At 46.6% G+C, this 24,266-nt stretch overlaps 1 protein-coding gene across 2 annotated transcripts in view; it reads right to left on the bottom strand.

Annotated features, from left to right (window-relative positions):
* Nucleotides 1-328: 328 nt before the first annotated feature.
* KCNB1 (potassium voltage-gated channel subfamily B member 1) overlaps nt 329-24,266 on the bottom strand; it is a 127,167-nt gene continuing 103,229 nt past the window's right edge. Inside the window, exons 3-4 of one of the 2 annotated variants that reach the window (XR_004245937.2) lie at nt 15,362-18,013; nt 329-559 (exon numbers count right to left, since the gene is read on the bottom strand). Coding sequence is in view for 1 of the 2 variants with exons in the window: in XM_032142109.3 (XP_031998000.1) it covers nt 16,004-18,013 (2,010 nt within the window). In the remaining variant the exon portion in view is untranslated. Of the gene's footprint in view, nt 560-7,100; nt 18,014-24,266 lie in introns of those variants that run through there. The other variant, XM_032142109.3, reaches the window with a different exon arrangement.

The following is a 24,266-nucleotide window of genomic DNA, read 5'->3' as shown; positions in this document are numbered from 1 at the left end:
TTTTGACTGTTAAGTCGCAGGAAGAAGTATATTTTGCAGCATGACCTATAACACACACACACACACACACACACACACACACACACATACACACAATTGACCTGAAAATTTCATGAATCTGTACTTACCTTTTATGAGCAATGCATGCTGACTTCGATTCGATTCTAGTTTATTCTACTCCAGTCTATTTTATTCTTTCATTACAAAATTGCTAGTCATGACCCATTAAATATGTCTAAACCCCCAAATGCAGGAGTTCATAATCTGGGTCTACAAACTTGTATACAACAAAACGATATAATTTTATTTTCACTGACCTCTAGTTGAAATCCAGCACTTCCTTTAGGTATGAATACAGGCAACAAATCATAGTAATATGTTTCAGTGACATTGTCACACACACAAAAATCACAGGCTGGGAGTGGTGGCATGCACCTGCAGTCCCAGCTACTCAGGAGGCTGAGGTGGGAGGATCGCTTGAGCCCAGGAGTTCAAGGCTGCAGTGAACTATGATCACACCATTGCACTTCAGCTGGAGTGACAGAGTAAGATCTTGTCTCTAGAAGAAAAATCACAGATTGTTTTGTATCTCATTATGGTTGTTGCAGATGTCTCAAAATAACATTTATGATCTTCACTACCTCAAAATTGTGGTCGTTACTATACTTAGTGCTAGATCTTTTTATTTATTTGAGACAGGGTCTCACTCTGTCATCCAGGCTGGAGTTCAGTGGCTCAGTCATAGCTCACTGGAGCCTTGAATTCCTGGCCTCAAGTGATCCTCCTGCCTCAGCCTCCCAAAGTGCTAGGATTACAGGTGTGAGCACCAGGCCTGGCCCGATCTTGTTATTTAATTTGTTAATAAAGAAGCACTTGTATTACTACATCACACATCTAAAATATTTTGATAATTGCATTTCAGTAGGTTTGCTTTGTAAACCTATGTATTTGGCCAAGTGCAGTGGCTCACACCCATAATCCCAGCACTTGGGAGGCCGAGGCAGGAAAATCGCTTGAGGCCAGGAGTTCGGAGAGCAGCTTGGGCAACATAGTGAGACCCTGTTTCTACAAAAAATAATAAGAGACCCCCGTCTTTTAAAAAACAACTGGGTGTGGTGGCAAGCCCCTGTAGTCCCTGCTACCTGGGAGGCTGAGGTGGGAGGATCGCTTGAGCCAGAAAGATCGAGACTGCAGTGAGCCATGATCATGCCACTGCACTCCTGCCTGGGTGACAGAGTGAGACCCTGTATCTTTAAAAAAGAAAGAAAGAAAGAAAAAAAGAGCGCAAGGAAAAAAAACTTATGTATTGGCATTTAAATATTATTCTGAGTCTGAGAAGGGGGTCTGTGGGTTTCACTGGACTTGTGAGAGGGTCCACGACACACAGAGTTTGAGAGCTGCTGCCCCAGTGGGTCCTGATACACAGTTCATGAAATGCTACCCCATGCTGAAAACTCCTGGGGGGCAGAGCTCCGGAGTCTTGAACCTCGAGCCCAGCATGGAAATCACATCGGTGGCCAATGTTTCCATAGCACATATGGTGCCAGCCTCTGTACGAGGCCCTTCGCATGGATTATTTCTTTTAATCTTTACACCAACTCTTGTGTGAGGGGTACTATTCTTAGCCCCATGTCTCTGTCTCTTTACCCAACTTCATTTTTCTTCTTAGCACCAGAAGTGTCATATATTTTTATCTGTTTATTGGCAGCCTCCCCCACTGGGATGTGTGTCTCTTGAAGGCAGGGATTTGCTTTGCTGAGTGCTTCATCTCCAAAATACCAAAGTATGCAAGACTTAAGGGGGTACCGAAAACTCAGGAATCATGCCATGTCACATATCATGTTCACACACACACAAAACCTCAGAAATCAAAATAAGGAACATTTTACTGCCTTTTTTTGTTTTTGGGACAGGGTCTCGATCTGTCACCCATGCTGGAGTGCAGCGGTGTGATCATGGCTCACTGCAGCCTTGAACTTCTAGGCTCAAAAGATCCTCCTGCCTCAGCCTCCCAAGTAGCTTGAGACTATAGGCACATGCCACCACACCTGGCTAATTTTTTTTTTTTTTTGAGACAAGAGTCTCACTCTTCACCAGGCTGGAGTGCAGTGGTGTGATCTCAGCTCACTGCAACCTCTGCCTCCTGGGTTCAAGCGATTCTCCTGCCTCAGCCTCCCGAGTAGCTGGGACTACAGGCATGAGCTACTAAGTCCAGCTAATTTTTGTGTTTTTAGTAGAGATGGGGTTTCACCATGTTGGCCAGGATGGCCGCAGTCTCTTGACCTTGTGATCTGCCCAGCTCGGCCTCCCAAAGTGCTGGAATTACAGGTGTGAGACACCGCGCCCAGCCTAATTTTTGTATTTCTTATGGAGAGGGGGTTTCACCACGTTGCCCAGGCTGGTCTTGAACTCCTGGGCTCAAGTGATCCCCTTGCTTTGGCCTCCGAAGTGTTGGGATTATAGGCATGAGCCACTGCACCCTGTCTGTAATATTTAAAAAAATAAAAAGTAATGCCCCAAACCCATAAACAAAATATCAACATTTCAAGTAAAGATGGGATCCAACCTCCTGCATGTGTACATTACTGCCTGGATCTCCTTATCCTGTTACTGGTCCTGAGGGGCCTAAAACCTAACGGTTGTTAAATGAATTAGTCTCATTTTGCAGATGGGGACATTGAAGAAAGGATGCTAGAGACCTCCTCAGTGCCAACAGCTAGTAAGTGGAGCAGTTAGGATTTTGAACTCAGGCAATTGAGTTCCAGACCCATCTTTCTTAAACCCTGCACAGCCAGCCACATGAATTATCATGCTTGATCTTTTTGGTAGAGGCAGTAACCTGGTAAAATCAGATAGGTTTTAGTTAAAACCCCAGTTTTGACTGGGTGCAGTGGCTCACCCCTGTAATCCCAGCACTTTGGGAGGCCAAGGTGGGCAGATCACTTGAGGTCAGGAGTTTGAGATTAGCCTGGCCAACATGGCAAAATCCCATCTCTACTAAAAATACAAAAATTAGCTGGGCATGATGGCGCATGCCTGTAATCCCAGCTACTCTGGAGGCTGAGGCAGGAGAATTGCTTGGATCCGGGAGGTGGAGATTGCAGTGAGCCGAGATCACACCACTGCACTCCAGCTCGGGTGACAGAGCAGGACTCTGTCTCAAAAAAAAAAAAAAAAAAAAATTCAGTTTTGCCCCTTCCTAGGTGGGTGATCTTGGGCCAGTCATCTCAGTGCTCTGTGCACAGATTAAAGAGGGTAGAGGGGACGGGAAGGGGATCAGAATGTGGCTACTTCATTAGGTGGGTCCACAGTAGGTGCGTCCGAGAAAGAGTGGGGAGACTGGGATGTTAGAGCAGGCACCCTTGGGTGAGAGCTGTGGGAGATGAAATAGAGAAGCATGCAGGAGCCAGTGGATGTAAGTATTTGCAGACCAAGCCAAGGACTTTGGACTTTATTTAACATGTGACGGAAAGCCTTTGGAAGGTTTTGATGGCAAAGTGACATGATCAGACTGACAGCTTGACAGGACCCCTCTGACCATTATGTTGAGAAGAACCTGAAAGATCAAGGGCAGAAATAGGGAAGCTGGTCTGGACATGGTACAATATGAAGGCAATAAACAATGGTGGTCTGGCCCCAAGCTGCAGCAGTGGAGGAGCAAGAAATGCAGATCCCAGATCTATGTTGAAGGCAGAGCCCAGAGGAACGGCTGACAGGCCATTCATTTCAGCACTGTTTGTTACAGCAAAAGTTGAAAGCAACTTGAACGTTCAGGAGTAGGAGACTGACAATTACCAAGTATAGTAGAACACAATATAGGCTTATGAAAGAATGAGGAGGCTCTTTGTGTATTAATACAGAATGATTTCCAAGATACATTAAATGAAAAAAGCAAGATGCAGAGCAGTGTGTATGGCACACTTACTATTTGTATTGGGTAAAATAAAACAAAGCAAAACAAAACAACACATGCATGCTACACATCGGGTATGTGTGTGTGTGTGTGTGTGTGTGTGTGTGTTTGTTTGCAAAAATGATCTCTGGAAGGATACGTGAGAAACTGGTGGCCTCTAGGGACAGGGGGATGGGGGTCCAGGGGTGTAAGGGAAATTTCACTTTTCATTGCACCTTTTGGATTTGAGATTTTGTGCCTCTTCTCAACTGGAGGTGATGTCCCCCAGCGGACATCTAGCAATTTCTGGAGACATTTTTGGTTGTTGCAACTGGTGGGAGGTATTACTGGCATCTGGTGAGTAGAGGTCAGAGATGTTGCTAAACACCCTACAGAGCCCAGGACAGACCCCACAACAGAGCAAGAGCTGGCCCTAAATGTCAGTAGTGCTGAATTTGAGAAGGTTTGATCTATTAAAAAAACATAATAAGGCCGGGTGTGTTGGCTCACGCCTGTAATCCCAGCACTTTGGGAGAGCAAGGAGGGCAGATCACCTGAGGCCGGGAGTTGGAGACCAGCCTGGCCAACATGGTGAAACCCCCTCTCTACCAAAAATACAAAAATTAGCCGGTCCTGGTGGCGGGCGCCTGTAATCCCAGCTACAGGAGGCAGGAGAATTGCTTGAACCTGGGAGATGGAGATTGCAGCGAGCCGAGATCATGCCACTGCACTCCAGCCTGGGTGACAGAGCAAAACTCAGTCTCAAGAAAGAAAGAAAGAAAGGAAGAAAGGAAGAAAGAAAGAAAGAAAAAAGAAAGAAAGAAAGAACTAACGGAAGGAAGGAAGGAAGGAAGGAAGGACGGAGGAAGGAAGGAAGTAAGGAAAGAGAAAGAAAGAAAGGGAAAGAAAGAAGGGAAAGAAAGAAAAGAAAGGAAGGAAGGGAAAAGAAAAGAAAAGAAAGAAAGAAGAACAGAAGTTTTGTTTTTTTCAGGATGGTCTTTATTCTGAGATTGTATATTTTATGGGTTTGATATATCCTTTGTTTTACTAAGATAATATATAGTACATAATAGTCATTTTTTCCACATCTTTACTTGGCAAAATAAAATGTCAGCAAGGCTTATACACTTCCCTAAGCTGAATAAAAAATTATCCGGGCATGGTGGTAGGCACTTGTAGTCCCAGCTACTTGGAAGGCTGAGGCAAAAGGGTGGCTTGAGTCCAGGATTTCGAGGCTGCAGTGAGCTAAGACTGCACCACTGTTCCCCAGCCTGGGTGTCAGAGTGGGACCACATCTCTAGACAAATAAGAATAACAATTTTTTTTACTAGGCTATGAAATCCTAAAGTCTGGAAACTACCCTTTTCCCTCAATGGGCTTTTGAAAGGTAATGATTTTAAAATATGTCCACAAAATATTTGATCCTTTTTCCCCAAGAGGTAGAATGACCTCTCTCTAAGTGTGAACTGGATTTGGTGACTCACTGCTAACAAATAGAATTTGGTGTGAGTGATGGTTTCTGATTTCTGAGACTAGGCCACAAGATGCATTGTGCCTTTCTCCTTACCCCTCTCTCTTGGACCACTGTCCCTGGGGGATGCCAGCTTCCATGCTGTGAGGACATTCAAGAGCCCTACGGAGAAGTCCACATGGTGAGCAACTGAGGCCTCCCGCCAACAGCCAGTAAGGAACTGAGGCCTCCTCAGCCACCTTAGAGGCAGGTCTTCCATCCCAGTCAAGCAGAGGACTGCAGCTGGTGTCTTGATTGCAACCTTGTGAGAGACCCCTAGCCAGAACCACTCAGCTAAAGATGCTCCTGAATTCCTGACCCACAAAAACCATGAGATAATAAATGGTTCAACTTGCTAGAGTTTGGGGGGTAATTTGTTACACAGCAGTAGATAAATACAGAAGGCTGGGCACAGTGGCTCATGCCTGTAATCCCTGTACTTTGAGAGGCTGAGGCAGGTGTATCACTTGAGGCCAGGAGTTCAAGACCAGCCTGACCAACATGGCGAAACCCTGTCTCTGTTAAAAAATACAAAAAATTAGCCAGGTGTGGTGGCACGTGCCTATAATCCCAGCTACTCTGGAGGCTGAGTCATGAGAATTGCTTGAACCCGGCAGGTGGAGGCTGCAGTGAGCAGAGATTGTGCCACTGCACTCCAGCCTGGGCAACAGAGTGAGACTATGTTCCAAAAACAACAACAAAAAACCTCCCCAAAACAAATATAGAAATCTTTGAGCCCTATCAGTAAGGCAGAGATCACAGAAAGGTAGCCTATGGGCTCTGGTCTGCCTACAGATATATTTCATTTGGCCAGTACAGGACTACAAAAAATGGAATTAGTCACTAATGTTTATTTATTTTTATTTTTTATTTATTTTATTTTTTAGTACAGACAGGATTTCACCATGTTGGCCAGGTTGGTCTCGAACTCTGCCTTGGCCTCCCAAAGTCCTGGGATTTCAGGTGTGAGCCACATGCCCAGCCATAGTTGCTAACGTTTAAAAGTTGGTTATTTCCTGTGAAAATCCAGATTTCTGACTTCTCTTAGAAAGATCTAATATTGCTGGGCCCACATCCCTATGGGGTAACAACCAGCTGGAGATGAATGGTGTTCACCCCTTTAGACAGGGCGTGTGTTCTCTTTTTTACCACACTCACCACCACCCCCTTATGTCTCTTAGTTAAATTTCTTTACTCATTTATGTTACCTGCTCTGCCCCAGTAGTCATTTGAGCTTATACCTTCTATTGTAAGACAGTTTTTAATGAGATGCCCAGGCACAGTTGACATGAGAACTAAATGACCAGAGTTGGAACTTTGATTCATGAATATCATGTAGGATGGGTTACCACTGGCTTGCATAGTGGGGGTGAAAAGCCAGTTATATTTTCATGTCCTCCCTCTTCCGGGGGTAAGAGAAAAAGCTGATGCCACCTGGAGACAGGATCCCTGATTCAAGTCCCCTTACAGCGCTTCCCATCTCGCCTCCCTGTGCCCTCCAAAAAATAACTCCACTAGGCTTGTTTTATCCATACCTTTTATTGAACTCTGCAGACTTCATTAAGGGACCATTTGCTTAGAAATTCTTAAACATTTGGACATATTTTACAAGACAAGACAGCAGCTGGAGGTCACACAAAGATCACAATTTCATCTCACCACATGCATAAAAAGACACTGGGATTTTTGTTTGTTTGCGTGTGTGTGTGTGTGTGTGTGTGTGCGCGCGTTGCGCACATGCGCAACGCTCATTTTCACCTTTATGGGAAGGACTAGAGACGTTAACTGACGAGAGATGAATAGGACCCACGAATGCACCCCCGAGAAAAGAGTGGCTGAGGACATTGATCATTTATGGCTAATGTGATTGGCTTGGCCCCTGTAAAGGGTTGGGTGATCAGAATGGCTTTACTGGCAGAAAAGCCCCAACCTCACACGACGGGTTCCTGGGAGAGACAGGGTCTTAGCTGATGGGATCTGGGGGCATACTATCATGACGGCTTTGGGGCTCAGAAAAAAGATCTTCGGCTCTAAAAGCCGGAGGGCAGGCTGGTCTTAATATCCAGCTGGACTCCCATGGCTCAGGGAATGCGATCCAGTTTCCAGATGTTGGCTCCTATGTTTCTGCCCCAGCAAGTCCCAGACCAAGGGAAGTCCCAACTTTGAACCCTTGGCTTAGTCCATTGGAAAACCACTTGGTGGTTCCCCCATGGGTCGTGTGTGAGCGAAAATAGAACATGAGGCTGAGAAATGCAGGGTAGGGGAAGAGGAAGGAGGGCGGAGCTGCCCTGTGGGCCCCCAGGAAGTGTGGCTCTGAGAGGGCTGTGGCCCTTATCAGCTTGGGGCCTACAAGCATCAAATTGAGATGTCATCTTGAGTCAAAGAACAGATGACCTTGATGGGGCAGTTATGGGTTTCAGTGGGAGAGGGGCTCCTTATTTTTCTTCTCTTCACAGTTAGGTAGGGATTCATTAACTCCCCCATTCACTCACACATTCACGCATCCAGTCATCCACTCAGAGGCCAACCAGTCACACATTCACTCACTCACAAAAACACAGGTTGGATGACCATCATGTGCCAAGGGCATAGGTTGGGGATAACCCTGAGTTCCTGGTGCAGAAAATAAGGTTCTCACTTTTTGACCTTGGATTGAAATCAAGATAGACCTGGAGAATCCTCCCTGTCCCCACCCACTCAGGCACACTCAGCTCAACCAAGAGGGAGGCCCAAACCCCAGTGAAGCCCAAGGGGCAGAGCCAAGCTGTGGAGATGTCAGAGTTTCTTGGGCATCTTCTCTGCTGCCTGCCTCTTTCCAATCTTGGTTCAGATCAGGGAAGCAGGAAGTACGGGAAGATCCCTGCAAGGCCCTTGAGGGCATCCTAATGGGACGGAATTGGGAGTTTCCTACATTTTCATGAATTATCCTATTTTTGCCTCCTTGTGTTGTTGCAACTTGAGTGATTCTGCAGGGCAGAGCCTCCAGTGAGGAGTTGGGAGGAATCTTGAAAACTGGTTTTTATTTTATTTTGGTTTCAGAGGAAGGCGGCTGCTCATTCTACCCATCCAAACATATCATCCTGCCCAACCTTATGCTAAAACAACCAAAGACAAACCGGTCTTGGGTTCATCCTAAAGTTGAAGTCTCACTTCCTCCCAATCCACCATACATGAACTCTCTCTTGTCAAATGTTTTCCTTGGAGAATGCAGTATGCAGGCTGATTTGGGATGGAGGCCACAGCTGCAGGAGAGCAGGCATTCGGCTTGGAGGCAGCCAAGAGCCTGGTTTTGCTGTGAAACTGGATTAAAAGCTGCCTTTCTCTTTTGACCCTTCTGGATTTTTTTCATCGATGGGGATTTTCAAAGGTCTTGAGTGGGATCTCCTATTTGATTTACCAGAAAAACAAGCCCTTTTGGAATGGAGCCATTTGCTATTGCCTGGGCAGTTGTTCATTGTGGGGATGGCTAGTGGGGAACAGATATCATTGCATCTTTTGTACAGAAAGCCCCAGGCTCATGAGGGCACAGGAGCTGGGCGGAGGGGCTGAAGCACCATAAGACAGCCAGCCAGGGATGGGGGACAGCGTGGATTGCTCCTTGGCTGGCCTGGGGAAGGGTAGCATGAGTCTTATCCCAATGTGCTACCTGGTAGGCCATTGGGGATGGGTTGGATTGGTGATTGACAGTCATTAAAATGTTCCAAGACAAGGAGCCGGAAGGAAGCAGACTTGTCTCTTGGACGCCCCCTCTGACAGCTCCAAAGCCCAGAAGTTGCATTCCTGCTAATTGTGCTGCATGCCTTTGCCTCAGTGGCTTGAGCTTATATCCAGAGTGTTGAAACCGCCTACACACACACACACACACACACACACGCACACCAAGAAACAAAGAGGAATTTCTGTGGTTGTTCAGCTCAGTTTCCATGCAATGCTAGGGCCCGTCTGCAATGCCCATTTTTTATACCATCTAGCCAGCCTCTCTTTAAACACCTGTGATATAAGGGAGCTCACTGTCCACCATGGCATTGAGTTCCATGGTCAGACAACCCAGCCTGTTAGGAGGGCTTCCTTAATTTGAGCTGCAATTGACCCCATCCCTTTCGTACAATAGAAATTTTCGGAGAACTTGCATACAGCCAGCTGGCAGCTAAGTGGTTTTCTTCTTCAGGTGCGCTGACCCACTCCACCCCATCCTGGCCATCCTTTAGCAGATCTTTTCAGGATCTTTGGAGGGAGGAACAGAGAATTCGGTTTATAAGTGAAGATGAGGGTTCCCTTGATTAACAGAGCCCCACCCCAATTCAAGTTGGCATTTGGGGAAGTTCAGGAGAAATTCTAGGTTAAGATAAAATCAGGGAGAGTGGATGGAAATGCAAACTATATAACCTCTTTCTTGATGAAAACAGCAACAGCCATAGGCAACAGTATTTGCTTATCTGGGCATCAAACCCAGGAAACTACTGGCAGACATTTTGTTTTGTTTTGTTTTTTTGCTCTTCTGCAAAGGAAAAAAAAATCTTGTCTGTTTTATTTGACTCTGGTTCAAACCAGACTATTAGAGGTTTTTGGGGCGGGAGAACTCTGATCAGGGTCATAGTCCAGAATAATAAAACTCATATTTGTGTTGGCTTCCTCTTGGGAGTTATCCGATGGGATGGCTCACTGCCATCTGAGGGTCCCGGTTTGGCTCAAATTTCTGATTCTAGGCAGAGACCTGAGCCCTGCAGCTGACAGTGAGGCGAGTGGGATACCAAAACCTAAATGAATGCAAGTTGGAGATTATCTGGGCTTTCTTCATTTTCCTGCGTGAGTTGACGGATGGAGAATCACTTTCTGCTGAAGATCCTGCCTAGTGAGATGTCCTCCGCCCACCCAGGGCTGAAAACTACATCTGGAATTAATTATCAGGACAGTCCAAAAACTCCCCCGAGGCGTGGATAGGTGGAAGCTGGAAAACTGCCCCTGTCCTTGCCACACACCTCCTGCTCTATGGAGCCAGGCAGCTGGCAAGGGAAGGGGAGATGAGCTAGCAGATTCGGGGACATCTCTTCTCAGGGTTTGGCTGCAAGGGTCTCTGGCCACTGTTTTTTGGTGAAGCTGTTAGAAATGGATTGAAATGGGCTGGGTGCGGTGGTGGCTCACACCTGTAATCCCAGCACCTTGGGAGGCCGAGGCAGGCAGATCACCTGAGGTCAGGAGTTCAAGACCAGCCTGGCCAACATGGAGAAACTCTGCCTCTACTAAAAACACAGAAATTAGCCAGGCGTCATGGTGCGCTCCTGTAATCCCAGCTACTCAGGAGGCTGAGACATGAGAATCACTTGAACCTGGGTGGAGGAGGTTGCAGCGAGCCGAGATTGCGCCATTGCACTGCAGCCTGGGCAACAGAGCAAGACTTTGTCTCAAAATAATAACAACAAAAAAAATAAAAAATAAACAGATTGAAACAAGGAACCGATAAACAAGTCAGTGAGATCGGAGGCCCAGCATGTTCTTGTGAGGTTCATGAGAACCTGAAAAAGCTCTGACCTGCAGATCTGATTGATATTACAGGCCGACAGGGTGCTGGACATGTGGGAGCAGCCCAGCCAAGGAGGGACTCGCATGTGTTCTGGATCTCAGAAATGCCAGTGATGAGTTTGCTTGCATGAGATTTTTGGTTCCAAGATCTCTGGGGATGAGAAAACTCAGTCCCTTCAGATCCCTAAAGGGGTGTGGGATATAAGCGAAACCAGCCCACATCCCATCCTGATTTTGAGGGCCATCTGTAGCTCTGCTTCCCTGGGTCTCATTCCTGCATTCATGCCCTGGATTCTTAAGAACAACGAATGGGAGAAACACACAGAACTGAATGAGGAAAGTCACAGCATTGACAGAGTCCAGGCCTAGTGTCAAGAAATGCCTACACAAGGAAGTCAGACCCCAAAGTCTTTCCCCACCCTCAAGAAATCAGAATCAAAAGGAAGAAAACCCAAATAGCCCGAGGGACAATGGTAGGAACTGCAAAAGACCGGAAAACAACAGCTACGATAGTGACCAACAATGAAACTCCTAATTGTTCTGTATTACAAAAGAAGAAATTAGACTCAATTGCCCTATTATAAGTTTGCTAAAAATACATATATATATATTTTATCTGAACAGAAAAATAGACTACTCTGAGATGCGTGGACATTCTATGACATAGTCGCGCATCAGATACTTCTAGAGCCAGAAAAATGGCAACAGAAAATGCAGAGGTAACTCTTATTTCTGGGTGTAGCCAGGACTGGTTTGGGTTGCCTGGGCTGAGCGACATGAAAGCATTTGGATGCTGTCCTATAAGCAGTGATAGGTGAGGAAACATCAGCTTGAGGCTGGAAGCTTTCCATTGTTCTGCCGGGGTCTCAGGGGAGCCCCTTCTCCCTCCTGCCCACTCTGCAGCTACAGAAAAAGTCCTTTCCCAAAGAAGCATATCCGGAGGCTTTTTGCCTTGCTCTCTTTTGATTCAAAGTTACTTGAATTGAGGCTGAAAAAAAGCCTGGGGTATTGTTACTTGAGATTAGTTGGTAGAGAAATAAGAAAAGGAGAGAGATTAGCGATAGAGACCTGGCTTTAGTGGCCCTTGTCCGTGGTGAATTTTAAATATCCCCTTGTCCATGGAACTAGACACTCCAGCTGGGACTGGAGCAAGACAGAAATATACAATAGTTACAAATATCAACAATACATTACAGTTTTACAGAAGAGAATACTGTTTTGTTTTTCTCCTTAGAAACATGGATCTTATTAGGAGAAAAGGCAGAGACGAGGCTACAGTTACCAAGACACATGGAGAAGCTGGAAGTCAGTTTGAAAAAGTTTGTATCACCAGCAGTTTTCAGGGGCAAGCTGGGTGGGTTAAAAGAAATGGCCTCCTCAGGATTTTGCTGTTTTTCCTTCTTACTCTTCTTCCTTCTTGATCCCCAGTCCTTTGGAGAAAGGGACTTCACGGGAACAAATGTTCTCTCCTCCTTTTTTCTTTCCCCTTGAAGTGTGCTTAAGATAGAATTCCTAAAGAAGGCACTGAGAAATCTACTGCACCAAAGTCCTGTTGGTTTCTTTTACCCAAAGATAAAAAGGTGAATATACTGTCTCCTCCAAAGCTTCCCCACCTCTCTCACCGCCGGTGGCAGACTCTCCCCCGTGTGATTGGGACACACAGCTACCTGGTCCCTAGCCCTTTCTGACAATGGTGGAAGTTGGAATGCAAGTTCAGCTGGGTTCTTGATGAGTTTCAGTGAATTCGCCAAACTGACCAGCAACCATCCGCCGCATCCAGCCCCTAGTTTGCTTGTTTGGGTTGACTTGTTTCTTTCTGCTCTCATTGGTTCAGGAATGAATGGGAAATGGACCACCAAGTTAAAGCAGGATTTGCCTTCAGACCATTGCTTTCCTCTTCTCTTCTCTATCAAGACCTTTCTATCAAGTGAGCTTCTCAGTGAAGACTCTTAGGTAGATTTCCCAGTGCGTGTATATTCACGTACATAGGTACAGGTTGGGTGTATGCATATTAAAATTTGGATATGTTCTTTTTTAGCGGGTGGATGGGCTGGGAAAACTTATTATACTCTATTTCGAATTGAGCACGGAATGAAAGCTATACTCCCCCAATACATACACACACAAGTAAAAGAAAAAAAAAACCCAATCAAACCCAAATGGAATACTTTCTAAGCATAGTATATGCTGAATTTCAATTATTCTGTTTCTATAAGAACTCTATAGGACTCTGGCTATGAAGCCTGAAAAGGTAGGTTCTTAATGATACTTCTGAATTCGTCCTTCAAAAGTGACTCAATAAAATGCTACTTTAAGGTTGGACAAAATACACAAGGAAGGAAGGGCCAGGTCCTACATGACCACAGAAGGCAGAAAGGGCCTTTGGTTACAAGGAGAGTTGCACCAATTGGTTTTCGTTTTTTTTTTTTAAAAAAAAAAAAACAAAGAAATCATTTTCAATCTGTACACTTCTCATCTGCTTCAACCAACAAATGAAATGCCTTGATTGGAAGAAAGGGTAGTAAGTTCCTTCTCAATATATATGGCTATATTGAAACATGTTCACTTTCCTGATATGTAAAATAGACTATATAATTATTATTATTATTTTTTACAGATAGCATCAGCTCTAAAAATATCTGAATTGGAAATCACAACTATTTACTTTTATCAAAAAGCGTTTTTTTTTCCCTGAATTTTCACATTTGTGCTGATGGTGGACATTAATGGTGATGAAAACAAAGAAGAGACATGTGAGATGGTCGGCGGAGAACTGTCCCACAGTTGTTCCTCAAGAGGCCCCCAGCTCAGACTGCATGTTCAGCAAAGTATTTTGGGAGTTCTGCTTCCTCTGCCTGGCACAGGATGACCTCACACTCTCCCTGCCCCTAAGTCCCTTTGCAGTTGCTGCGTGAATACTCTGAAGATACCTAGGAACGGTGCCGTTCTTGTTTTCTCTGTTAATGTGGCGAAGAACAGGACTGCACCCTCTTGGGGGGATCCCAGTCTCTGGAGATGCTGAGAAGTGTTATGAATTGGGTTTGTATACAGCAGAGAAGAGGTATTTTTAAGGGTGGTAGAATGATCCCATCTCATCATACGTGTGGCAGGTGGCTAAACCTTATGCCTTATGTATGAAGGGCAGGCAGAACAGCTCCATGATATTTGTGTACTGAGAGGTGGATCATGTCATTGTACTAACAGTCAGACCAGCAACAGATGATATTGAGACTTAAGACTAGGTGAACCAATACCATATCTTTCTTCCATTGGGAAGACATATGCCTGTTACTGTATTGAGGATAGACAGAACTACACTATTGTACTTGGGACATCATCCATCAACATTACATTAAGAGAACAACATTGTTCCATTGTACTACAGACAGGCAGACCAATAACATATCATCTTTACTGACAGGTGAGCCAACACTATAGCATTATATCCATCAGTGGTTCAACCTAATGCCACTGTACTGAGGAACGGCCAACAACACCATGCTGTTGGACTAAAAGCAGGCAGGACAATGCCAGGTCATCAAACTAGGACAGGAAAACCAACACCAAGAAATACACCAGAACCACTCAGGATGCACACAAATACTTATTGCTTTTGTCTGTACTGGCTGCATCGATGGCTGCAGGAAGGAGAATTGAGCTTTTAGTACAGACAGTGACACTGAAAAACCAATAGCTGGTTGACAAGAAAGAGAACAGAGTAAAACAGCCAATGTCCAACTGTCACTGTGTCCTTTTGAGATGTGCATGTCTCCTGTGTACTTGACTTCATGACAGGCCCCACCCAAGGGGCAAGAACCCCTCCTGACCCATGAGGGTTAAGGGAAGGCTTCAGAGGGGCAGGGAAGGAGCCCACAGACTTTGATATGGCAGACAGTAACACCAGCACAATATTACCCATGGTGGCCAGAAACAGGCAGGTAGCAACAATCCAACTACAGTCCCAACAATTGGGCCACGGGAAATAGTGCTTGTTTTAAAGTGCAAGATGTTGACACTGTCCCTGACAGAACCTATTTTTGAAAAACATAAAGTGCTTTTTATTTTAACTTGAAAACCACGGAAAACAAAACAGAATTTCTATTATAGTAGGTACTTTCCTTGCTGCAGCAGGAATTATTCAGTCTGAACTGGGCATTTCAATGCGGGGTATTTTTTTCCTTTCATTTTTGCAAGTAAAAAATATCATATTTTTATGCTGTTCTTCAGTAACACACAGTCTCTTTGAATAAGCTATTTCTTTTGCATATTTGACACTTGCATATCTTTTGAGTCTACACTAGTGATGTAAAGAAAGCATGTTCCTCCTCCAACCCTAAAACAATGCTCTGAGTTCATGCTGTTGGCTGGGTGCCCACCGTCTGAACCCTTCCCAGATTGCCAGGGGGCAATTAGAATTGAGTACAAGTGGTGCAACTCACCCTGATGGTATCTCAAAATAAAATCTCAGGTACTACGAAATACTGAAGTCAATGAAGACATTTGAGTAAGGGTTTTGCGCTGGGATCGTGGCTTATGGCGCAGAGACTTCCCCGTGACCAATCATTCCCTGTAGCTGTCTAACAGTGGAATCCATCCAGGAGGTGATGGACAGGTGTTCCTAGGGGTGGCTGGGTAACATTCAATACCAAATTGGTCAACCCACTTTTTCAACACCAGCCGCTTGTTCCAGCATCCTTCTCCAGCTGAAGCCAGGAGGATTGGAAATGTTGCCCTCCGAGGCTGAGATGGAAAGCCATGAGAGAATGGGGAGTATGTGGCCTTGGTCCTGCCTAAAGTGGTGGTAGTGGTGGCTGTGAGTTCCACTCATGTCATCTCCCAAAGAGGGCAATAGAGTTGTTACAAGGAGGTGCTGTGCCCTATGGCTTGGCCAACTTCAGGCTGATGGATCTGTCATGGCTCTCAAGGTCTTAGGGAGCCTTCTCTGGAGTCTCTCTTCTCTCTGAGGGCTTTACAGGGCCTTTCTGTTCCAGAGTTCATGCAGAAAAGCTCTGTGGCAGGTAAGCTGAACAGCTCTCCTCTTTGGACCTCACCCAAAAGTCTCTCCTCCGAGGCAGGGCAGTTCAGATGCTCTGATCTCGTGTGCTTCCATGGGCTCCTCCCCCTGGCAACACACGGACGTCAGGGGAGATGTGGTTCTCAAGTTTGCACTTTTCCTGACCACTGGGGCCTTTTCCAGTCAATGCTTCTGTGGAGTAAATACAGTTCTGCCTTAAGAACTTAGGGGAGGTGGGTAAAGGAGAACTTTCAAAGTGGTTTTTCTCCGATCTTGACCCCGTGCTGAACTTCGGACTGGTGCTCCCAGGGAGGCTTTTGGGGGGGCTGGAGTCCACACTGTAGAGAAGCTGCCCCTCATCATCTGTGTCTGCGTCAATGTACTGGTGGACACCCGCCTCAAAGTTGAACGCTATTGCTGTGTGTTTCTCAGGAGACCGGGGGGGTGTCTTAGCACTTGCTGTGGTGTAGATGGAGGACTCTGGGCTCAGCACAGCCTTGTCCAAAAGCGTGGCACACTCCAGTCCAGCGACAGCAGCCGCAGCACTCCCCCGGTTCCTAAGAGGGTCATGGTACATCCCTAGAACGGGGAGGAGTGGACTGGGGTCACCCTCCATGAAGTTGACTTTAAGTGCTCGGAGCTTCAAAGGGTTGTTAGTTTTCATGGAACTCTTGGGGCTCTCGATGAAGAAACTAGAGTGCTGGCTGGCATCAGGGCTGGGGTTGGCCTCCACAAACCTACCACCACTGGCACCCAGAGCTCCCCGCCAGCTCACTTCTGGGGCTGTGCTGCCCCCAGTCTTGCTGGGGAGTGATGTCAAAGGGCTGTGGGAGAATCTGGTGGCCTCAGGGAAGTCTGTGGCACAGCTAATGAAGCTATCAATGCTCGACATACTTCGCATGTCGATGACCCCTTCTGTGCGAGTGGGCAGAGGGGCTACGGGGCTGGGGATACTCTCCATTTCAAGTTCTTCCTTTGGTTTGCTCTGTGCTGCTGACTCCTTGGTATTGAGGATGGGTTGGGATTGGGTCTTGGCCATCTTATTGTACATGTCTTCCAACTGCTGAACGTTCAGGTGCTGAGGACTAGAAGACGATCTGGCTTTTTCAGGGGATCCTTGCTCCTTGGTTTCAAAGGACTTACTTGAGCTGGTTTCAGACAGTGTCCTCTTTGTCCATTTCCATTTGTTAGGAGACAAGTGGTTATCTTGCACTTTGTCTTTCTTACCCATATTCTCCCCATTTTTCTCAACCACGATGTCCATCATCTCAATGCTCCGGGCGAAAGCATCCTTCATGTTCATGGATACGATGCTGCCATTCCTCTTGGCTCTCTCCAGAGCCTCTCGCCGTTTGATTGCTTTCTCCTGTCTCTTCTGCTCCTTATAGAACTCAGAGAAGTTATTGACGATGATGGGGATGGGAAGAGCAATCACCAAGACTCCCGCGATGCAGCAGAGTCCCCCAACAATTTTCCCCAGTAGAGTCTTGGGGTAGATGTCTCCATACCCAACAGTAGTCATGGTGATGGTGGCCCACCAGAAAGAGGCTGGGATGCTTTTGAACTTGGTGTCGTCCTCATCCTTCTCAGCAAAGAAGACAAGGCTGGAGAAGATCATAATGCCCATGGCAAGGAAGAGGATGAGCAAGCCCAACTCATTGTAGCTCCTCCGCAAAGTGAAGCCCAGGGACTGGAGGCCAGTGGAGTGGCGTGCAAGCTTAAGGATGCGGAGAATTCGCATGATGCGGAAAATCTGGACCACGCGGCGGACATTCTGGAATTGCAGCACGCTCTTGTTGGATTCGGTGAGAAAAATGGTGACATAGTACGGCAGAATGGCCAACAAGTCAATGGCATTGAGTGGGCCCTTGAAGAATTTCCACTTCTTGGGCGAGGAGAGGAACCGCAGCAGGTACTCCATGGTGAACCATGCAATGCACACGGCCTCCACGTGGGCCAGCTGGGGGTTGTCTGTGGACTGGCCGAATTCATCGAGGCTCTGTAGCTCAGGCAGCGTGTTGAGGGACAGGGCAATGGTGGAGAGGACGATGAACATGATGGAAATTATGGCAAGGATCTGTGAGGAGAAGAGAGTGGGATTTAGTTATCAACCAATCCACAGCATGATCATCATAATATCCTGGATCTACAGGGCACTCCTCAATGTTCAAGAGCATTTTCACATCTCACTAGTCATTTAATGAGCCAAAAAGAGAATTTGTTGTAATCCATTTATTGTCTAGATGTGGAAACCAAGGCCCAGAAAAATGAAATGTTTTAAAGCTATCAGCAAGCCCAGGGTTCAGGCATACTTTTTCAGAGAGTAACCATTTTATAGGCCCTGAAACCCTGCATTCTCTGTCACAATGACTCGACTCTGCAGCTGTAGCATAAAAGCAACCTTGGATAATACATAAATGAATGGGCATAGCTGTGTTTCAATAAAACTTTATTTACAAAAACAGGTAGTGGACTGAATTTAGCCTGTGAACCATGATTTACTGACTTCTGATACAGACCAGTGGCTCACACTGGATGGGGAACTACCTTCACAGAGATGATACTAATGATCATAACTATCCTTGATTGAGTGTTCATTGTGTGCTAGGCATTTTCCATGAAATAGCTCATTTCATTCTTACAATAACTCTGTTCAGTGCTATTAGCTCCATTGAACAGATGCGGACACTTGGGTTTCCACAGCTAGTAAGTGGAAGAGCCGGCATTTTAACCCAGGTCTGTGTGACCCAAGAACATGAGCTCTTAAGGCTGTGTTAAAAATCGGATGCGGCTGGGTATGGTGCCTCATGTCTGTAATCCCAGCACTTTGGGAGACCTAGGCAGAAGGATCGTTTGAGGCCAGGAATTCAAGTCTAGCCTGGGCAACATAGTGAGACCCTGTCTCTATAGAAGAACAAAGGGAAAAAAAAATCAGATGAAAGCTAACCTTTTGCTAGAAAAATGCCTAGACACTCAAGATTTTGCAGGTAATTCCTAGGGAGGCACAGACATTCTGGGCCCATATTAACTCCTGATTGGAACTATGTGCTTTTGGGAGCTAAAGACCTTGGCTTAACTACCTTCGAGTCCCCTGGATCAAGAAGAAGCCTTGGCCCAGAGAAAGGTCTCAATGGATATATGTTGAAATTAATGGAACCTAGGCCAGTCTGCAGACCGTGCAGAAAAGCAAACAGATGGAATCAATTGCTCCGAGGGTCTTTTTTTTTTTTTTTTCCCCAAAAATACAAATCCAATCACATTACTCCTTTGCTTAATAAAACTCCAGGGCCCCTCATGAAAAAATCCAAACCCCTAAACCTGTCTATTGGGTCCTCTATACCTGTCTTGCTTTTGTAGATTTTCCCTTTCTCTTCCTCTGCCCCTGCTAAGTGGGAAGGGGGGGCCTGGTCACCATGGTTGTATCATTTGATCCTGCCTGCCACTGATCAGAGCACGAAGTTTGGATAAAAAAATCCAGGTTGAGCCAATCCATACACTGGGGCTTAGCCAACCTACCTTTGAGAAATTTGAGTTCAGGAACCCAGGCGGTGAGTGGGTTATGGGAGGGTGAGTCCCTGAATTAAATGTTAAGTAGAATCTAGGCTTGAATCACCTTCATGATAAGCCCAACCCTCAAGCAACTGTCTCCCAAATGTAGGGGACAGAGATGCCATAAAAACAACAGAGAAAGCTGAACCTTAGCCTAGACATGGTGGCTTACATTTGTAATCCCAACCCTTTGGGAGGCTAAGGTGGGGGGATTGCTTGAGCCCAGGAGTTCGAGACCGGCCTGGGCAACACGGTGAGACCCTGTCTCTACAAAAAATAAAAAATCTGCTGGGTGTAGTCCCAGCTACTTGGAAGGCTGAGATGGGAGAATCTCTTGAGCCCAAGGGAGTTGAGGCTGTGGTGAGCCATGACCACACCACTGCACTCCAGCTTGGGTGACAGAGAGAGAAAACCTGTCTTGAAAGAAAACAAAAGAAAAGAAAAAGGGGAAAAAAAAAAGAAACGAAATTAGCCGGGCGTAGTGGCGGCACCTGTATTCCCAGCTACTTGGGAAGTGAGGCAGGAGAATCGCTTGAACCCGGGAGGCAGAGGTTGCAGTGAGCCGAGATTGCACGACTGCACTCCAGCCTAGGCGACAGAGTGAGACTCCGTCTCAAAAAACAAACAAACAAAACGAAAGAAAAAGACAAAGAAAGCTGAACCTTCAAAAGAAGCCAGAAAATGAAGGGAAGGTGCAGATGAAGGAGGAGTGGGGACTGCAGGAGGGTCATAGCAGGGTACCGAGGGCAGCAGTTAAGAGCTGAGGCTCTGGCGTCAGCCTGTTTGAGGTTCAAGCCTCAGCTCTGCCATTTCCTTACACTGAGCAAGTTATTTAACCTCTCTAAGCCCCAGTTTCCTCATCTAGAAAATGGGCTGATAATAACAGTATCTACCTCAGAGAACTGCTGTGAAGATGAAATGTGTTAGCACAGGCAAAGTGCTAGGACCGCTTCCAGCAGCACACGGTGAGTGTCTAATAGATGCCAGCTGTCATCACAGGGGAACTCTCAGACCACATCACCCCATCCACTCAGATCACCCAGCCTCGGGGTGGCCCGGTCTTGGTTTTTGCCTCCTGTCCTTGTTCTGAGACTGTCTGCTGTATCCTGTAAGTCAACCCAATTGCTGCATGGGTGAGTGTGAGAGGTTTCTGGCCCTGCAATGAATCCCCAGTAAGGACACACGGTTGTAAGTCCTTCTCATTTTGATTCTGACCCCTCTCTCTGGCCACTCCTGCCATGGGTTCTCAAAATTCACACTCCTCTAGCCGCACACTATCATTGGTCAATTCTGCATGTCCAAGCTTCTTGCTTGCTGTCTCGTGAACTCCAATCCATCTTTTCAAATCCAGCCCATGTGACCCCTTCCCTTTGGAGTGCTCCCTGCTTTCCCCAGGCAGGGTTGACTGCTCCATCCTTGGGTTTCCTCACCATTTTACCATACCTTGGGGATACTTACCACTCATATCCCATCACAGGTACGTGCGTGTGTATGTGTGCGTGTGTGTGTGCACATGAGTGAATGTGCTTATTGCTGGCCAGAATTGGTGAGCACTGGGAGGATGGGGATGGGTTCTGAGGTTTATCTATGTGCCCCCAGCACCTAACCCAGGGTGGGACACCTGACAGGCGCTCCCCAAGTATTTGTTGGCCGTTGCTCAAGTTCATGGAGTTAGAAGCAGAAGGGTCAGGACCAGAATTCATTTTTTTTTTTTTTTTTTAGAGACAGTATCTTTCTCTGTTGCCCAAGCTAGAGTGCAATGGTGTGATCATAGCTTACTGCAGCCTCAAACTCCCATACTCAAGCAGTTCTCCCACCTCAGCCTCCCAAGTAGCTAGGAATACAGGAGAGCACAACCAAGCCCAACCAATTTTTAACTTTTTTTGTAACAATGGGGTCTCACTTTTTTGCCCAGGCTGGTCTTGAACTCCTGGGCTCAAGCTGTCCTCCTGCCTTGGCCTCCAAAGCACTGGGATTACAGGTGTGAGCCACTGCACTGGCCTGGGAAATATTTCTTGGTCATCTACTCTGCATGAGGCACTAGGCCAGACACTGGGGATGCCACAGGGGGCAAGAGAGTGCCGGTGCCCTGATGGGCCAGCTCTGAAGATGAAAGGGAATGTTCCAAGGTGTGGTGCCTCCCCAGCCTCAGGGGTTCCATAACTTCTGATTTTTTTTGCTATAGTTAAGCCTGACACATCCTATGTTTAAAAAAAAATAGATTTGAGTTTCTTGATTTGCACCTATTGAAAAAAAAAGATTCTGTAATACTTTATAAAATGAAATGTTTGAGGCTGGGTGCAGCAGCTCAAACCTGTAATCCCAGCACTTTGGGAGGTCGAGACAGGTGGATCACCTGAGGTCAGGAGTTCAAGACCAGCCTGGCCAACGTGGTGAAACCCCGTCTCTACTAAAAATACAAAAAATTAGCCAGGCGTGGTGGCAGGTGCCTGTAATCCCAGCTATTCAGGAGGCTGAGGCTGGAAAATTGCTTGAACCCGGGAGGTGGGGGTGGCAGTGAGCCGAGATCATGCCATTGCACTCCAGCCTGGGCAACAAGAGAAAAACTCTGTCTCAAAAATAAAATAAAGAAAATAAAACATTTGATATATACAAAAATAGACCTAATTTGTATATAATTTATGAACCATAATCAAATGAACACCTAGAACCCGCCACCCAAATGGAGAGACAGAGCAGGCAGCAGTAACACTGACACTTCCTTTGTGTCCTTCCCACTCCAGAGATAACCTCTGTGTGCAGTTTTTCATCCCTTTATTTCTCTGTATGATTTTCAAAAAGAATTTATGGGTCCCTAAATTGTCATTTTGTTGCGCTATTTTTTTTTTTTAAGAGATAGAGTCTCACACTGTGGCCCAGGCTGGAGTGCAGTGGTGCAGTCACAGCTCGAATGCCTAGGCTCAAATGATCCTCCTGCCTTAGCCTCCCAGGTAACTTGGACTACAGGCGCATGCTACCATGCCTGGCTATATTTTGTAGAGATGGGGTCTCACTATGTTGCCCAGGCTGGTCTTGAACTCCTGGCCTCAAGCAATCCTCCCACCAGGGCCCCCAAAGTGCTAGGATTATAAGTGTGAGCCACTGCACCTGGACTTTGCTCAGTTTTGACGTTATACTGTATGTATTTTGCTACTTGTATCACTCTTTCCTTAATGGTAAAAACAAAAAATCAAAAATGCCCACTCACCTTCTTTATTTTATTTTAGCTTTATTCTAGGAAATCATGTGCAAAATTGCTGATTTTTCATGCCAGGGCTATATGTATTAAATATTCACCAAAATAAATATGTGATTGTTGGAATAACATCTTGGCAGCACACTTTTTGGTGCTCCTGTGTTGAGCTGAGGAGTGTGGGTCCTGGAGTTGAAATTCTAGCTCTTGCCATTCATTGGTGGAATGGCCTTGGGCATCCAAACGTTCACTGCCTCAGTTTCCTTATTTGTAAAATGAGGACATACTAGTGGTTTTTAAGGGGATGATTTTTACTCCTAGGGGACACTTGGCAATTTTGGCAGAAATTTTTGGTCATTACAACTGGTGGGAGGGGTGCTCCTGACATCTTGGGGGTGGAGGTCTGGGATGTCACTAAATGCCCTACAATGCACAGGACAGCTCCCACTGCAAAGAATGATCCAGCCTGAAATGCCGTCAGTACTGAGATTGAGAAACTCTGGGACATGCCATAGTCAGCCCCTCACAATTGTGGAGTTGGGGACACAGAGTGGGTCAGAGTGGGCAGCCAGTGGGCTTTGGGCTGAGCTCTACAGGAAGCTGCTCTCATCTGGTGACTTCTGGCAGGAGGGCGCCTGCACAGGGAGGAATAGGTTCCCTGGGAGTCTGTTCCTTTTTTTTTTTTTTTTTTTTGAGACGGAGTCTTGCTCTGTCGCCCAGGCTGGAGTGCAGTGGCGCGATCTCGGCTCACTGCAACCTCCGCCTCCCGGGTTCACGCCATTCTCCTGCCTCAGCCTCTCCGAGTAGCTGGGACTACAGGTGCCCGCCACCACGACCGGCTAATTTTTTGTATTTTTTGGTAGAGACGGGGTTTCACCGTGGTCTCGATCTCCTGACCTCGTGATCCACCCGCCTCGGCCTCCCAAAGTGCTGGGATTACAAGCGTGAGCCACCGCGCCCAGCCGGGAGTCTGTTCCTTTAAGAGCTGGGCGGTCTTATTTTCCCCCAAAGGCTAGCAGGGGAAGCCTGCTTTGGTTTCTAACCCCCAGACAACTCCAGGGAAGGCCCACATAATTGATGTTCTGGCAACAGATGCATGAATTATGCACCCAGCTATTGTACAGACCTAAAGCAGGCACCCCTTTTGTACCTGAGACTGTGCCCTCCCTCTCCCCTCCCCTCAGCCCAAGGAAGCCTAGGAAATGAGCAAAGTGGGGGAAGGAGCTCCACTGGGCTCCAAGGTAGGGGGTGGGGGGGAGTGCCTGCTGCTCAGGGTTGGGTTGGGAGGGTTGGAGTACACCTGCCATCGGTCTGTGTGAATGTGCATCACACAGCATGTGCGGTAATGCAATGTTGGGGGTCTCCCCTGCCCCACCCCTCCTGACCCCACCTGCAAGAACTTTTTCTTTTCCAGACTCAATGAGGCCCTTAGAATCAGGGCCACACTTCCTGCCTGGGGAACTTCCCAACGTGAGTCAAGCCCTCTGTGCCTCAGTTTCCCTATATGTAAGACAGGGATCATTGCAAGACTGCAATGAAAATTCAATGAACTCAAAATGCCCTTAGCTAGTGGCACAGTCACTTTAAA

This window comes from Hylobates moloch, unplaced genomic scaffold (genome assembly GCF_009828535.3).
Source record: "Hylobates moloch isolate HMO894 unplaced genomic scaffold, HMol_V3 SCAFFOLD_21, whole genome shotgun sequence".
NCBI lineage: Eukaryota > Metazoa > Chordata > Mammalia > Primates > Hylobatidae > Hylobates > Hylobates moloch.
This window is presented reverse-complemented; position numbering and strand designations above follow the sequence as displayed.